Below are 17,625 nucleotides of genomic sequence, written 5' to 3'. Positions count from 1 at the left end.
CCTTATGCTGAATCAAATCATTAGTCCACTTAGATCAGTATGGTGTATATTGACTTTCTGGCAGTGGTCTTTCCGAGCCCTATCTGGAGATGCTGGGGGGATGAAGCTGGGACCCTTCTGCATGCAAAACAGATGTTCTTCCACTAAGCTACAGCCCTTGTCCACTGATGATAGGGGCACTCAGGGTGGGAGAAGACATTCCCTCAAGTCACCAAGAACTCAAGGATTAACAAGTTAGCACCATCCCTTTGAACTATGCCTAGAAGCAGACCAGTGGAGTCAGTGGAGTTCTTTAAGAACCAGTGAAATGTGTTCTCGGTGGCCAGTCCCAATTAGGAGCCTAGCAGCTGCATTTGAAACTAACTCAAGTTTTCAGGCAATCTTCAGAAGCAATTCCATGTACAATATTTGTACTATGAATATAAGAAATTATTAGACTCAGTCTCAGAATGCATTTAGTATGCTATTTTCATACCATTATGATAGTCTTGTATCATGTGTTGCATTATATATAAATATCAATACTTGCCATATATTTAAGAATAAACTAATGATTTAGAAATAAATGCAATAATTATGGCAGGGGGAACTCTGGAGTTGCTACGCTACAGATGCAGTATCTTTTCCACACAATACACGCAAATTTTATGGGGTCCAAGTGCATGGTAGATAATAAGGAAATAAAATGGATTAAAAATGAAAACAACAAACAAAACTGAAAGGCTGGTGAGTAAATCTATCTGACACCCAAGCCAATTGGTGCATGAAGAAAAATGATATTGTTCATGCAGAAAGCACAGAATCAGGATGGAAGATTCTGCTTTCTTTTTGTACCGAGGTTCTCATGACTAGTCAAAGAAAGAGACCTTTTTGTCAATGGACTTGTATTTTACTGGAAGGAAACTGGGCATATCACACAAATGCATGAAAATATTCCTGCTACTTGCTGTCACCACAGCAGGTTCCAATCTACTTGCAGTGTATTTCACTTTCAGCATTTACTTTCAACGTATTTTACTTTCAGCGGATCTGAAGAAGTGTGCATGCACATGAAAGCTTATACCAAGAGCAAACTTAGTTGGTCTCTAAGGTGCTACTGGACAATTTTTATTTTATTTTATATATATTGTATTTCCCAGTAATTGCAAATGGGAATACAAACAATCCACCTTTAGGTGGTGCTAATGCATTGCTGAATATTGAAAGGAGACACCCTTTTGTTCCTGCTTGCTGCTACAATAATGTCCCCCGGACCCCCATTCTCTGTACAAAAAGGCTATTAGGACCCTTGCGTACTCATCCCGGCATTCTCGTTTATCACCCTTAATGATAAACAATGTTTGCTGAGATAGCACAATTGCCTAGAATATCATTTCAAGGATGCACCTTGAAGCATTTGGAACAAATGGAGCGTTTGAAACAGCAAACAATTTAAATGATTAACACAGAAGAATGGAAACAAGAGTAATAAATAAAGGCACGAATGCTCTATCACTGCTGCAGGTAACAAATAGCTACTGTTCCTAGTTCCTTCTTCGTATATGTTAACAGTTGAATATTTTTATTTGGCTACAATCATCCCCATAGATATAATTGCATCTGTCTATGGCACACATCTACCGTGGATTAATCTTGCTCAAGATTCCTAGCCTTCCAAAGCACTGGGAGGATGAGGATGCTGGTTTGATACAAGAATGGTGTAGCCGTGGGTGGAAAAACTGCACAAGACAAGAAGCTACCTAAGCTATGTTGCTGGTTTTAAGGACCGGTGGTACAGTATAGCTTCATTCAAGTGGTGAAGACACCAAGGGCCTCTCTGAACTTGCGTTTTTTTTGTGTGTGAGTGTATTCTACAACATGCCCATGATGCAGTAATAGTGCTTTAGTGGTGGAATTAAACTTGGATCGTCTACATATCGTTCCACTTTATTTGTTGTTCTGTGTGTGCTTTCAGAATGCTACTGCATTGTTGCCACTAGGAGGGCACTCTTTTGCTGTAATCCAATAAAAGCAGGAACCCCCCCCCCCAGAAGGAGTGACATGAAAAGTTAGAGGATTTCAGCAGCAAGCAATGGGATATGCCACTGGTGGAGGAAGGTGGGTGCGGTGCGTGTCAGCTGTGTGGGTGGGTGACATTGCCGCCCCGCCCCCCGCTTGCTGAGTGGGCAGCGCCCCTGTACGCTCACTGCGCGGGTGGCGGGCCACTAGGGAAGCTCGGCACGCAGGCAGTGCCCCCCCGTTTGCTTCACAGGTGGCAGGCAGCTAGGGAAGCTCACCGCACAGGCAGCTAGCAGTGCCCCCCCCCATGCCCATCACACGGGTGGTGGGCGGCTAGCCCCGCCCCCAGGCCGCTCCGGGTCCCAGGTAGCTCCACTTTTGGGATATGCCCAGCTGCACATACAGAAGCAGTATGTCCACCCTGAAACATTTTCAGGCGTAAGCAGCATTGAAAGTGGGGTCATAAACCTTCTAGAACTCTGTATCTAATGCTACCTCAGAAATTTATATTCCCTTGGACTCTTGAGATATTTTTCGCTGGGTTATTTAAAAGATGTTATTATGGACAGTGATCCTGAGCTAGAAATTAATTTGATCCCCACAGCAAAAATAGTAATGCCAAATACAAAAACACCCTCACCTCCTTCTAGTTTTGAATGAATTGAAAATATTTGGTCTATGGTTGCAATGATTAAATTAACCTGCTGTAGGAGAATCAACCTCATATATTTATGGGGAAATGGGTTCTCTTGCTGTACCAGAATAACAAACGCAGTGAATATATACAGCCATATATACAGTTACAATTTGGATTTTCCCCCCCTGGGATTAATGTAAACTTTGAAAATAAAATAGTATATTTAAAAAAAGAAAAGAAAGCAGGGTCACATATAACTACCCCAATACCATCATGACCACAAATCATCCTGGATGAATAATAATAATAATAATAATAATAATAATAATATACAAATGAAATTCTACACATGGGCACACTATGGATTGATCTGTTAGGATACCGCTTCTGAATAAGATATAGCAAAATGGTGTCTCAAATAATGAATGTGCATAGCTCTGGCAATGAAAAGCAATGGTTAATGCATAGCCCTAAGATCAAATTATGGAGAAAGCTAGAGAGTTCCAGAAAAACATCTACTTCTGCTTCAATGGCTACACAAAAGCATTTGACTGTGTCGACCACAGCAAACTATGGCAAGTTCTTAAAGAAAAGGGAGTGCCAGATCACCTCATCTGTCTCCTGAGAAATCTCTATGTGGGACAAGTAGCTACACTTAGAACTGAATATGGAACAACAAAATTGGGAAAGGAGTACAACAAGGCTGTATATTGTCTCCCTGCTTATTTAACTTATATGCAGAATTCATCACGCGAAAGGCTGGACTGGATGAATCCCAAGCCAGAATTAAGATTGCCGGAAGAAATATCAACAACCTCAGATATGCTGATGACACAACCTTGATGGCAGAAAGTGAGGAGGAATTAAAGAACCTTTTAATGAGGGTGAAAGAGGAGAGCGCAAAATATGGTCTGAAGCTCAACATCAAAGAAACCAAAATCATGGCCACTGGTCCCATCACCTCCTGGCAAAGAAATGGAGGCAGTGAGAGATTTTACTTTCTTGGGTTCCATGATCACTGCAGATGGTGACAGCAGTCACGAAATTAAAAGACGCCTGCTTCTTGGGAGAAAAGCAATGACAAACCTAGACAGCATCTTAAAAAGCAGAGACATCACCTTGCCTACAAAGGTCCGTATAGTTAAAGCTATGGTTTTCCTAGTAGTGATGTATGGAAGTGAGAGCTGGACCAAGACTGGCTCTAAGGCAAGGCTGGGTGGCACAGGCTGCCAGGCCGCCCGGGGGGGGGGGTGCGGCTGCACCTGCCAGGCAGCCATGTTGGGAAATGGGGGGGGGCCTCGGAGTGATCTTCGCACCACGGTGCCAGGGCGCCCGATATGCTTAAGACGGCCCTGAACTGGACCATAAAGAAGGCTGATCGCTGAAGAATTGATGCTTTTGAATTATGGTGCTGGAGGAGACTCTTGGGAGTCCCATGGACTGCAAGAAGATCAAACCTATCCATTCTGAAGGAAATCAGCCCTGAGTGCTCACTAGAAGGACATATCCTGAAGCTGAGGCTCCAATACTTTGGCCACCTCATGAGAAGAGAAGACTCCCTGGAAAAGACTCTGATGTTGGGAAAGATTGATGGCACAAGGAGGAGGGGACGACAGAGGACGAGATGGTTGGACAGTGTTATCGAAGCTACGAACATGAGTCTGACCAAACTGCGGGAGGCAGTGGAAGACAGGAGTGCCTGGTGTGCTCTGGTCCATGGGGTCATAAAGAGTCGGACACGACTAAACGACTAAACAACAACAACAAGATCAAATATGAGTTATTGTAAATGTGTGAATATGTATATGAGTGTGCCTTAAACACACACACACACACACAGATATGAGTAGTCCTGATCTGGGCTGAACCACAGTGCAGGTGATGGGGATTCAGTTATCACCGCTATCCCAATGCTGGTGTCCTTCTGAAAATCTACTCTAAAGCTCCTATTTGTCCCAGAGGAAATCTGCTATGGCTGCTAATACGGTAGCAGCATCTCTCATGGGCCAAATAGCTTCAGGGTGTGGTGACGGTGTGTGATTTTCACAATGATCACCGTTTAGGAGAAGGACTAAAAACCCGTACTGCATGACTAATCCAGATCAGGACCTTAGGTGGCTGCTTTAAAAAACAATCACCACATAATATACAAATGCCAAAATACATTTAACATAAATTGTAGCCTGACCCTTAGAATAGTTAGGTGACGTTGAATGAATCCAGACACTGTGTAACCACGCTTAAAAGAAAACATTTGCCATTCCTCTTCTTGGGCTTCACTCTCTGTGTTTCTTTTTAAGGAACATTTACTAGTTCCTGCAAGACCTTCACAAAATATGACATGTTCACATTCAGCCCACCTTCCCGACCATAGTCTGGAAGCTCCACAGTTACCTTTATTTACTTACAGAATATTACTTCTCGTGGCCAATTAGTTCTTGACATTTTAGAAGACAAGAAGTAATTACTATTATAATGAGCTCGGGGTATTTGAAATCACCAGGCAATATTCCAAATGACATTTTCTCCATCTTGGTTTGCAGCTGAAATAACCCTAAAGGCATACTTCTGAGCAAAATATATAATGCATTGGAGTGGTGTGGGGAAGCCCTTCGGAGACATAAAAAAGGAGAAAGTTCATAAAGAAAGAAAGGTACTCCAAAAATGTAGAGGTCTCTTGTCCTGTAAAATTACTCAAAAGATACCCTTTAACTTTGGTGTGAATGAGAAATCTGCAGGTTCCTGGAGTAGAGATGGCAGTCGCTATGCTCCTGCCCTGGTTTCTCTGCAGCTACATTATGGTCCAGCTCACCATTACATCCAAACCCAGGTGTATGGTTTGTTTTGCTCCAGAGAAACGATGAGATGTAACCAAGGTTTGTTCTGTGGCTTAGTGCAGTTGCAGCAGGACTAGAAGAGGAGCAAAGCAGCTAAGATCTACTTTCCAGGAGCCTGCATGCTTGCTCATTCATTTTGAGCCATGGATTGGCTTAACATGATGGGTGAGCTGGGCCAGAGACTTGGATCCCAAGATCTGGAGATCTGAGGACACTCGCAGAAGGAAAGCATCCACCTCTTCTTTCTCCCAGAAGCCCCTCCATGCCCCCATTGTTCAGGGGACTGCTTAGCTGTAAGGGATTGTCCGAACATTATCCCTGCTATCTCCAATCATAGCAAATGATGTAGAAACAGAATTTTATGGAATGTAAAAATCTGGCTTGCTATGATCTCTGTGAATTATTCTAGCAACTGCTATATGCAGGCTCATTTAGTATAATGGATATAGCCAAATTGTACACAAATGTCTAGATAGCCAGGCATTTTTAAAAAAGATAACCCTATGCTGTACGATTTAACATGCAGTAGTTGCTCAGAAAGATTAATAGCAAATGGCAGGCCTGTTGCCTGTGCCAAAATCAACACAAGCAGCTATTCGACAGTAGATGGCTGATGAATCCACTCTCTTCCTTTCAATCTTAGGAAGCATCATAATCATGCCAGACTGGGGACAGATGGATCAGCCTATTTCCAGTATGTGTCAGTTTTGCAGAAGTAATCATATGTCCGATCCATCCCATTTTCTGCTATTCTTTCCCAAAAAAGAGATCGCAGCAACAATTGCATTTAAATTGTACACATTTCCCCCTAAAATATGCAGTTTTGTATGTTTATCTCTCTAAAGCATGCACTTCCCTCTTATTAAGGAGCTGGAGTGAGCTTTGAGCTTAGAATGGCATCACCAAATTTGGAGTGAAATTCACAGAATAAGTGGGTTCCAATAAGGAACCGTGCCTTAGCTCAGTTCAGAAATGGAATGGAATTTTCCTCCATCTCTATGTCAGACAAGCTAGGTTCACAACTACAAGTAGATGTCATCACAAAATAAAAGAAAAATTATTTTACAGTGTGAAATGTCAACTCCTGAGCCTTATTGACCATGTAAATTGAATACATGGGAAACTGTAGGCTAGCCATCCCCAATCTGGTGCCCTCCATCCAGAAGATTTGAACTACAGATCCCATCAGCTCCAACCAGCACAGCTGCCCTGACTTGGCTGATGGAAATTGGAACTTAAATTTTCCAGAGCATGCCAGATTGAGGAAGAAAGGCTGCTGTAGGCTGTGCAGATGTACAGTTTTGTTTATTGATTCATAAAATCCACGGTGGGTTATAATAATATTGAACCTATGTTAACGAAGTGTTGATTAAATAGAAATTGTTCTGACCAATAACAAACCTGTCTGAAACTTTATGATTACTTTAATGTATATAAAAAAATTCAGACCTTGGTCTACCATCTTGAGAACTGGTTATCCCTGCTCTGGATCCTGTGACACAGCTAGGCATCGAAGCTCAGCTGGAAGAAGCTATAGAGTCGTCCATCACTGGAAACTTGGGAGGGGGAATGGATCTGATTGCTTTCAAGCAATGGATCAAGGCCATTCACTTAATTACTTCATTTATATATGCAAATTTCTGAACTGCTCAATATTCCAGGGCAGTGTTATTTTATTAATTAACTGTTCTTCAGCAGATTATTCCAACCCAGTGTACATAAGTGAGGATAAAACTTTTCATACAATATACGGATACTACTTACTTAAAGCATTTAGAAGAAAAAACTAGCTCTTAGAATACATGAGAACATCCGTGAGGAGTAGTGAGGAATAGGACAAAAGTAGAAAGTGGGAATTCTCACTGAGAATTAGCTGAGAAACCCTTAACTCTTCAGCTCTTAATCTAGTCTATCAATGTCTTGGATTAAACAGAGTATTTTGTGGTTTTGAATGTTTAGGAAACACAGAATATCACATAGGGGAAGCATAATTGAAGGAATTGTGTGAAGAGCAGCAAATTGTTCAGCACAGCCACCTGTCTGAGCATGGCTTACCAATGTCTGAAGTTAACAGGATTGTGTGGCACTTGGATTTGTGTACAGTACAGTACTTGCTAAGGGGGGAAGGGAAGTTGGAGTGCACTGTTAAACTGCCATTTTAGCAGGCTGAGGAGTGTAAACTACTGCTCTTAAAACAGCTGCTTAGACTGCAGTCAATTCTTAAAGGGGCGAATCTAAACAGTTCAATCTCTGGCATCTCCAGTTAAAAAGGGTCTGGGTATCAGGTGATCAGAGTGGACTGTAGCTCAAAGACAGAGAACATGCTTTGCATCCAAAAGGCATCTCTGCGTAGGCTTAGGAAAGACTCCTGTCTGAAATCCTAGACCACCACAGTTGGGGCTTGTCCACACCTCTGTTTGCCCTGCTGCTATCCCACCGGGAAAACCTGCAGTTTGCCACTGAATTGGACCAAATAGCACTTGGGTTTCCTGCAGATTGCCATTTGTTCCAATACATATTCTGAACTAGATGGACCATTGTCTGACTTAGTATAAAGCAACTCCTTATGGGCCAATGGTCTGATTTGATATAAGGCAGTTCCTGCATTCATACCTTCCTCAAAATTGTCTTGCCACAGTAGTAGGCAATCCTGGGCTGGATGAGCAAATACTCTCTGAGATGCTCTAAGGCAACTTCTCCCTGCTCTCTCTTTCTTCTCCAAGAGGACCAGAGTAAGCAGCACACTGCTCATAACGTGGTCTGCTTGACTCCAGCAAATCTTGCAAGATATGGAAACCCCATAAAGATACATATAGATATCCTCAAGCATGAGGTTATCCTCAAGCATGGTCTAAAATCTCATCTCATCTCCTCATAATAATGAGCATGTGGCACTGACCGGCTATCTGCAGAGTGCCCTGTCCTGATATCTGCCCCATTGCTTTGCTTGGGTCCTGCTAAGCATGCTCCTGCTTGGGTTGACAGCAGCAGTGGACTCCCCCTTCTGCCAGGCAGCAGACATAGGTGGCTCTGGCAAAAGAGAATCTGTATCTTGACAATGTAATGTGAGCCACAGCCCTGGGGATGGATGCTGCGGATTAGATTGTTGCTAAGCACCCAAGCCAGCCTGACAGCAAGGCTGGTCTGCAGCCTGTTAATACCCTACAGATCTAGAAGTGATTGCTAGTTGAAAAACAGTCTTGTTTGAGCAGGTTTCTTTCAAGCAGGTGGAATGAATGGAAAAGAGAGGAGAAGGGTGCTTTGTTCTTTCGAACCAGATGCAAATATCACTGAAGCAGGCTTCTGGTGGCACTGAAGTAAGGTCATTTTCCTAGCCAGATCACTACCTGATCAAAGTCTTATTCAGACACTCTTCCAAACTATATAGAAATAGTACACATAGTCACAATTCGTGGTCACAGTGAGGGTTCTAAGTGCATTCAGTTGAACATATGAAGAATCCCCCCCTTTGGATCTTTCCCTTAAAGTGGGGAGGTTGTGCATGGAACCTAAAGGGACTGACTTTTGGGGAATGTGACCATCCTAGTCCTTCCACATGCTATTTTCATGATGTTTTAAAAATACCTGACTAGGACTGGCATCTCCCCTCTGCAAACTCAGTTTGACCATTGTGCCTTGGAAGCTTATGGATCAGGGGCAGCATGTCCCATTTCCCCATTTGGTGGAGTAAGCCATGGAAGTAAATAAGTTGGGGTAGGTGGGTGATAATAGTTTTCCGCAGGTCTTAAAGTCTGGATAAAACCCTGTGGAGGCCCCAAGGCAGTCGAAATCTCCAGGGAGCCCTCGCAAATTATCTCCTAACACATTTTTTATTTTACCAACAATTTTAATTAACCAATTTTATTACACAAAAGAAACAGTATTTATTTTGATCCATTGTTGCGGGGCCCCTAAAATGAATAGAGCCCATAGGCCTACTCTGCTTATTTGGTAATCTTTTTCTTTTTTTCCTTCTTACTACCAAGTGTTTGACTGTAACATTATGTATAGATGATATGATAAAGCAAAAAAGTAAATAAACATTAAAAAAGCTTAAACATAAAAAAACTATGAGTGCCCATGGAATTTAGTGGGACTTACTTCTGAGTGTGGTTATTGTGACATCAACCCCCACTAGAAAGTGTGACAGCTGGGACCCCTCCTATACCAAGGTGAGACACTTTTCAGTTGAGATAGGTGCTAGGCCAGGGGTCCCCAGACTTACCGCGCGGCGGGCCGGTGCCCGCCGCGCCGACCGCACAGTGGGCCGGAGGGCAGGGGAGTGCGCGCGCAGCGGGCCGGAGGGTGGGGGAGTGCGCGCCCGTGCGCATGCGCACACGCACACGGGCGGGAAAAAATCGCTGAAAATCGCTTGTGCGCATGCGTATGGGCCTCCCCCGACCCGGAAGTGCACCAGAAATGACCTCTTCCGGGTCGGGAGAGGCCCATACGCATGCGCACAAAGGATTTTCGGCGATTGTTTTGCCGATTTTTTAGATCGTCGCTGCGCCGCGCGCCGTGAGAGCGGGCGGCGGCAGCGGGCAGCGGGGGTCGTCGCGGACCGGATTGGAAGGCCGATTGGGCCGCATCCGGCCCGGGGGCCGTAGTTTGGGAACCCCTGTGCTAGGCGCTTAAACAGCTGCTGTGCTTTCCCCTCCACACATTTGCAAGGGAGAGAAGGATGGGAAGAAAACCAGAACTACTTGTCCCTGCTCTTGTGTGTTATACAGTTGCCTCCTGGTCCCACACATATGACCTTATTGCCCCTGCCTACACGACCTCCTTGGCCTCAGGGGCTACCTGTCCCCACTGAAAGGTGGCACCTGTTTAATGGCACTGGCTCTTGCTCAGGGGCAAGAAGCTGCTGTCTCTTTCTTGGCCAGAGAGAGTCGACCAAGGGTGAGCTCCATGGAGAGCCTCTGCTCCATCATCCTCCTTGACAGGGGGAAAGCATGGGGCGGGGCTCCCCTCCAAGCCGAACGAAAGGGGCGGTGCCCAGCTAGCGCTGTTGCTCTTGCTGCTGCCGCCGGCTGGCAATTGTTCCAGGAGCCTCGGCGGCCGCCAGAAAACACAACCAGCAAACCAGCCGACGGGCAGAGAGAAGGCGGCCACCATGAGCAGCCAGAAGTGCGATGTGGTCGTGATCGGGGCAGGCATCTCAGGTCAGTGGCGGGGCGAGCGCGAAAGCATCTCCGGGGCGGAGGGAGAGGGGGCGTGCGCCTCGCTCGGGTCGTGCCAGGGTTGTCCCCAATCCAGTCGCTGGGTTATACTGGGTTAAACTGGCTGGGGAACACTAATATCCCTCGCAGAGACTGGCGAAGCTGCCGGGTGCCGCGTCGCCGCCAGAACGCAGGCGACTTTTGCTCTTTTCTCCGAGTGGTTTGATAACGCGCTCTTGCGCAGCAACCGCCCGGGCAGCCTGTTCCACATCAAACGAGGGGCGCCGGCTGCTCCTTGGAGTCGCCCCCCGTCCCCCGACTGCTCTTTCTCACCAGGGACGATCTGTCTGGCTCCCTCAACAAGGATGGCTGCAGGCTGGGGATATCCTATCCTCGCGGTGGCGCCTTATTTTGGCAGAAGCGCTCCCAAGGCCGTGCCCATAAGTTCCTGTTCTGTTTTGTGGTACCCAGATGCGTGTCATCTTAGATCCAAAGGGGTCATCCTCATTGGCAAGGAAGGCTGACCGTCTTGCTCCAGACCCTGTTGTGGAAGCAGCAAATAAGTGCCTAGGAATGCTTGCCCTGGGCTCCTTTGGGAGCCTTTAATTAATTAAAGATGATAATTAATTGCATGGTTAGAGTGGAGATCTGGCTAGAAGGGAGACTTTTTGAGGCAGATCCCTGTTGTGCCTTTATTTATTAGCTCTGCTGGAGCTAGTGGATCCATTCTGGTTGCCACCAATAGTAACATGACCCAAATAAATTGCCACTCTTCGTATCCACAGCAGCATCAGTAGTACCGTAGTAACATCGATGGTGATGATGAGATCAAAATAGGCAAGCAGAAGGAGCAGTGAGAAAACTGCCTCCATGCTACTTCCATAATTCTGTTTTCCTCTTCTCTTAAAGGGAAGCACTAGAGTAAGGAAGAAAAGGCTGATTAAAGGGAAAGGATGGAGAGATGCCTTTAAGGAGAGAATGAGGCTTAAAACTTATCCACTGTTAAGGGGTAGGGTAAAAAATTGATTGCTGTCTGCTCTTACCTTTACAGAATATTTTTTGGGGGCTGAGGTGTTCCTTCTTAAAAACTGTAGATTAGGGTGGGGCAGCAATCTGAAGTGAAGGTCTTTTTCTAGGTCAGTCACAGTGCAATCATCTACATGCCTACTCAGAAGTTAATCCCACTAAGTTAAATTGAATTTATTCCCAGCTAAGGGTTCCACCTGGAAGTAGGTCCCATCAAACTCAGTGGTGCTCATGTCTCAATGTAGACTTGCACAGTACTGCACTGGTAGTGTCACAGTCTTATTACATATCCAATCTTATTTCCATCTGTTACAGTAGAGGATGTCTGTTTTTTAAAAAGCAAAAAATTGGGTAGGTTTCCCCCCCCCCCCAAGCATTTTGAATTTTGAATATTTTGAGAGCTTTTGCTTTTGGATCATACACTACTAACCTACCTGCTAGAAATGGTGGCAGTTTGCTGATTTGTATCTGTGCTGGGCTTATATTATTTCAGATTAGGGTTTGTTACTTTGTAGTCTGCATGATGATGTGCTATAAAACTCCAAGGAACCTGCTTACCTAACATCATGCATTTACTGTTCTCTAAACTCATTTTCTGGCAGTTTCTGTGGCTCTAACAGGTCCATGACAGGTCAAAACTCAACAGGTGCAACTTTCCCCAGGTGAGATATGCAGTGGTGGAGAGGACAGGCCTTGCAAATTTCTGCCATGCAGCTGATAAAAGACGTAGACCATTTGTCATAAAAATGGGTACCATATATGCAACCATAAGGGCAAATTTATAGCTTTGTATTTTTTTGTTGGGCTTAGCGATTTCTGACTTCAAAAGTCTAGTCTGGAAAACTAGAACTGGCCTTTCTTTCTCCATATAGTTTATTGGCAATTTGAGCTAAATGCTGTCTACGTACGTAGGCAAAGAGTTGGCTTCTCTTTCTGCTTCTAATATCATAAATCACCAAGTCAGAACTTTTAGATAAAAGGTTGGCACTTCTGTGGCAAAATCTCCTCAGAAACTTTGTCTACCATTACTGCTCTTTCAAATCTCCTGTATTTCACTTTTGGCATAAATCTTGACTATCAAAGCAACAGGTTACCACCTATAACACCCAACACTTTTCTGAAAGCACAAACCCTTTTATTATATTGACTGAGAGAAGGCTAGATGTTTGATATGGGTCGTGAGGGTTAATGAGCAACATCTGACAAAAATGTCTTTGAAGTTAAGATTTGCAATTTCAGATTTACATGCTCCTATATTGTTCAAGCAAATGCTAAGAGAACAAAAGGATCATTTTTGAAGGTAAATGAAGAAGTATAGTATGCACTTTTCAGTTCAGTCAGCAGCTCTGCTTAGTAGTATCAGGTGCAGGTCAGACACTTCAACCCTTGTCCCACTTTAATTCCTCCTACCCCACTCTAGTCAAAGGACACGGGTGGCACTGTGGGTTAAACCACAGAGACTAGGGCTTGCCAATCAGAAGGTTGCTGGTTCGAATCTCTGTGACGGGGTGAGCTTCCGTTGCTCGGTCCCAGCTCCTGCCAACCTAGCAGTTCGAAAGCACGTTAAAGTGCAAGTAGATAAATAGGTACCGCTCCAGCGGGAAGGTAAATGGCGTTTCCGTGTGCTGTTCTGGTTTGCCAGAAGCGGCTTAGTCATGCTGGCCACATGACCTGGAAGCTGTATGCCGGCTCCCTCGGCCAGTAAAGTGACATGAGCACCGCAACCCCAGAGTTGTCCACGACTGGACCAAATGCTCAGGGGGCTCTTTACCTTTACCCCACTCTAGTAGACTTTGGCTGCATTGCACACCATTAATTCAAAGCACATTTAAAGTACATGCTTACCCCCAATGTATCCTTAGAACTGTAATTTACCCCTCACAGAGCAACAATTCCCAGCACCCTTAACAAAAAACTGTTCCCAAGATAATTATTGGGGGGGGGGTTAATGTGCTTTAATGCTTGCTGCTGTATGCAGCCTTTATGCTCTGAAGACCTGCCTGAGGCAGTAGCGGGCAGGATGTTTGGAGGTGATTGGAATGGCTGAAAAGAGTTAAATGTATATAGGAGGCTTAAAAACCTTTGGGTTTGATTTAAGGGTATTGGGGCAACTTTTCTTTTCTCACTGTTTCCATAGAACGGCCATTTAGACCAGCCCCCTGCAATGCATAAATCTTTTTCTCATGACCCTGAGATTAAGAGTCTCATCCTCTACTGACTGAGCTATGGGAAGGGATGAGGAATAGAGGAAACATGGATGCATGAGCTGTTGAAATGGTTTAGTTGGGCGACTGCACCACAATCTTACTTCAATTCAAATTGTATTTGTGGTTGTCGAACCAGCTGCCATGCATCCAAACAGCAAGAACAAGCTAGCCATGTGCTCATATCCTGATATGCCTTTAAGGGAAGGATGTTTACTCACTGAACCGAGGCAAAAAGAAGAGGTCCAGCAAGCTTTCAGCAGATGGTAATCATTCACATCATTTTTGGTGAAGAGTTACTGCTGGACTGTTGTGAAAGAGATTGAAAAGTGTGGGTTTTCCTCATAGATTAGGTACATTCTTCTCCTTTGGCGATCACTCATAGCTCATTATCACTTCCATAAACACGGTTTTAACAATGAGTCCATAGGTGACTGTGGAGGCCAATTCTGGATCTGCACGTCCTTCCACAGTGGGGACATTGGTTCCTGGGTGGGAGTTGATCACGGTGTGGATTTGCCAAGCGTGCCTTCCTCTTAGCACGTTTTCCCCTTTCATTCTGAGTTCAAGTGTCTTCAAAGCCCATGACACCTTTGGTAAAAGCTGTTCTCCAACTGGAGTGCTCACAGGCCAATGTTTCCCAGTTTTTGGTGTAATTATTTTAGATTTGCCTTGAAAGAGTCTTTAAACCTCTTTTTTAAAATGTTTTTTATTTATTTCAATCTTTAAAACCATACAAATAAGACATAGATATTCATTTACAAGAAAATGGAAAAGAAAAAATAACAACAACAAATCATTATTGTATACAAAGGTTTTTCACCTCTAAAAAGAAAAAGAAAGAAAAAAGGCAAAAAGAAAAAGAAGAAAAAAGTAAAGCACGAAAAATAAAAGCTTCGCAAAATTAGGTACATATTTACTTCCCAGTATGTTTTGACTTTGGCTATTCCACAATTAATGTGAGAAAAAAAATTCTAAACAAATTGTCCCTTTGGCTCAGGACATACAGTAATGCAATAAGCAGAATGTTGGGGCTTTGAAAGGAGATCTAAGCTTGGGGAAATTATAACAGGGCAGTTGCATTCTTATCACCCCATTGGGCCATAAATATAAATTTGTCAGCATTTTTAATGGCTAATGTTCAAAGGCTGACATTGCATTTTGAAGACAAAACTCCAGGTAACATTAAACTTGCTCAATACAGCAAATAGAGCCTTGCACAATGTTGAAAATGGCTTTGTGCGCTATTGAAACACCCTCACACTATTATCACTTTGTGCTGTTAGGTGAGGTAGCCAGGCTACATTTTTTGAAGGAGCACCACTCCAAGAAACATCACCCAACAGTGTGGAGTCAGTAAAAAAAGAGAAGACCAGGAGCCAATTACAGTCTCAAAAATAAAAATAAAAAATCCTACTCAGCTCCTGGAAAACAGATGACTAGCCTGTAGGCCCATGCTGCAAAATGGAGGGAGGGAAGAATAAAGAAGAGGGAAGAGTGTGGGGTGGAGTAAGAGGCCTAAATAGCCTGTTACCACGTCTCTCCCCATTGGGCAAAATTGCCCTCGGACCCTAGGGAGATACCATCTCTCTTCTTTTTCCAGGGGAGGAGGATTGTGGCAAATGCATCCCTACCATAAATGGCGTGAACGGCATTGTTATTTCGTATGGGCGCATAGTTTGCCCTATCATCTCCGGTAACTTGTTCTTTTAGATTTGAACCTCACAGGCCTTCCTTTCTAGCACAGCATTAAGCCCATTCTTGTCTATCACCTGCAGTCCCTCTTTATACATGATATCAAGTTTCAGATAAGGCTCTGAATCCAATCTACAGAGTTTGCAGCCTCTGAAGCAGCTGATTAAACAATTTGTGCAACATGCTGTAATTGCCTAAATAGCTCATAATGCTACAATATCAATTTGGTTTCAGCGTTGGGTAGCTGCCAAGTACGACAACTTGCACAATCTCTTTTTGATACTGCTATGAAGGTCAAATTACCTGAAGCAATAGAATACATTCAGGTTTAATATGGCATCACATTTCTTATTGTTTTGGAAGAAAAATCTGTGTTCTCAAAATGGTGCATTGTCTCTGGGCATCTCACCCTCTGAGGGACAACTAACTAGATATTGTAACCCTGAGCAGTGAAGCTAGAAAGTGGCTTAAGTTTTCTCTTGACCTGTGTGGCCTTTACCACCAAATACCATGTTCCCTAGACCTATGCAAATGTTTGGACTGTTTACACTGTCATACAGTGGTTCCGCTCCTTCCTCCTGGGCCATGTCCAGAAAGTGGTATTGGGGGGATGAGTGTTCAGACCCCTGAGCACTTGTGGGGTGCCTCAGGGTTCTGTCCTCTCCCCCAAGCTTTTTAATAGCTATATGAAGCTGCTGGGAGAGATCCATAGCTGCCAAGTTATCCCTTTTTTTAAGGGATTTTCCCTTATGCTGAATAGGCTTCCTCGCGAGAAAAGGGAAAACTTGGCAGCTATGGAGAGACCATCAGGGGGTTTGGGCTGGGTGTTGGTCCGCATGCAGATGATACCCAGCTCTATCTCTCTTTTAAATCGGAACCAGTAAAGGCGGTGAAGGTCCTGTGTGAGTGCCTAGAAGCAGTTGGAGGATGGATGGCGGCTAACAGATTGAGGTTAAATCCTGACAAGACAAAAGTACTGTTTTATGGGTACAGGGGGTGGGTGAGTATGGGGAACACCCTGGTCCTGAATGGGGCAACCATGCCCCTGAAGGACCAGGTGCACAGCCTGGGAGTCATTTTGGACTCACAGCTGTACCATGGAGGCGCAGGTCAATTCTGTGTCCAGGGCAGCTGTCTATCAGCTCCATCTTGTACGCAAACTGAGACCCTACCTGCCCACAGACTGTCTTCCCAAAGTGGTGCATGCTCTGGTTATCTCCCGCTTGGACTCCCGCAATGTGCTCTACGTGGGGCTACCTTTGAAGGTGACCCGGAAACTGCAAGTAATCCAGAATGCAGCAGCTGGACTGGTGACTGGGAGTGGCCACCAAGACCCTACCAGTCCTGAAAGACCTATATTGGCTCCCAGTACGTTTCCAAGCCCAATTCAAAGTGCTGGTGCTGACCTTTAAAGCTCTAAATGGCCTCAGCTCAGTATACCTGAAGGAGCGTCTCCACGACACTTCAGCCCGGACACTGAGGTCCAGCACCGAGGGCGATGTCCGTACGGAGTGCGCATGTGCGGCATCCTGTATGGATGGCACCCGAGAGTGGCAGCCTGTACAGCCGCTGCGTGCCCTCAACTGCTCTACAGCTGGGGGGAGGCAGGGGCCATCTTGTCACCCCCTCCCCAGAGTGGCACCGCAGCAGACCGCCCCCTCCGCCCCCCACTTTGTATGCCCCTGGCGGTTCCCCCACTGCAAGAAGTGAGGTTACAGGGAACCAGGCAGAGTGGTAGTGGTGCCCACCCTGTGGAGCGCCCTCCCATCAAGGAAATAAACAACCATCTGACTTTTAGACGACATCTGATGGCAGCCCTGTTTAGGGAAGTTTTTAATGTTTGAAGGTTTATCCTGTTTTTAATGTTCTGTTGAAAGCCGCTCAGAGTGGCTGGGGAAACCCAGCCAGATGGGCGGGGTGGAAATAATAAATAATAAATAATTATAATTATTTATTATTGAAAATAGGCTCTGCCTCCAACATACACCATGTTCAGTTGAATGTCTGCATGGACTCTACATACTTAATACCGAATGTGCCATAGACATTGACCAGGACAATCTACATAG

At 44.7% G+C, this 17,625-nt stretch overlaps 1 protein-coding gene across 1 annotated transcript in view; it reads left to right on the top strand.

Annotated features, from left to right (window-relative positions):
• Positions 1 to 10,356: 10,356 nt before the first annotated feature.
• Positions 10,357 to 17,625, top strand: part of LOC118084786 (amine oxidase [flavin-containing] B-like) — a 38,058-nt gene continuing 30,789 nt past the window's right edge. Inside the window, exon 1 of the mRNA XM_035114743.3 lies at positions 10,357 to 10,634. Within this exon, the coding sequence (XP_034970634.3) occupies positions 10,586 to 10,634 (49 nt within the window). The 5' untranslated portion in view covers positions 10,357 to 10,585. The remainder of the gene's footprint in view (positions 10,635 to 17,625) is intronic.

Source organism: Zootoca vivipara, chromosome 4, assembly GCF_965207765.1.
Source record: "Zootoca vivipara chromosome 4, rZooViv2.hap1.1, whole genome shotgun sequence".
Taxonomy (NCBI): domain Eukaryota; kingdom Metazoa; phylum Chordata; class Lepidosauria; order Squamata; family Lacertidae; genus Zootoca; species Zootoca vivipara.
The sequence above is the reverse complement of the archived record's forward strand: the minus strand, read 5'-3'. Positions and strand labels throughout refer to the sequence as shown.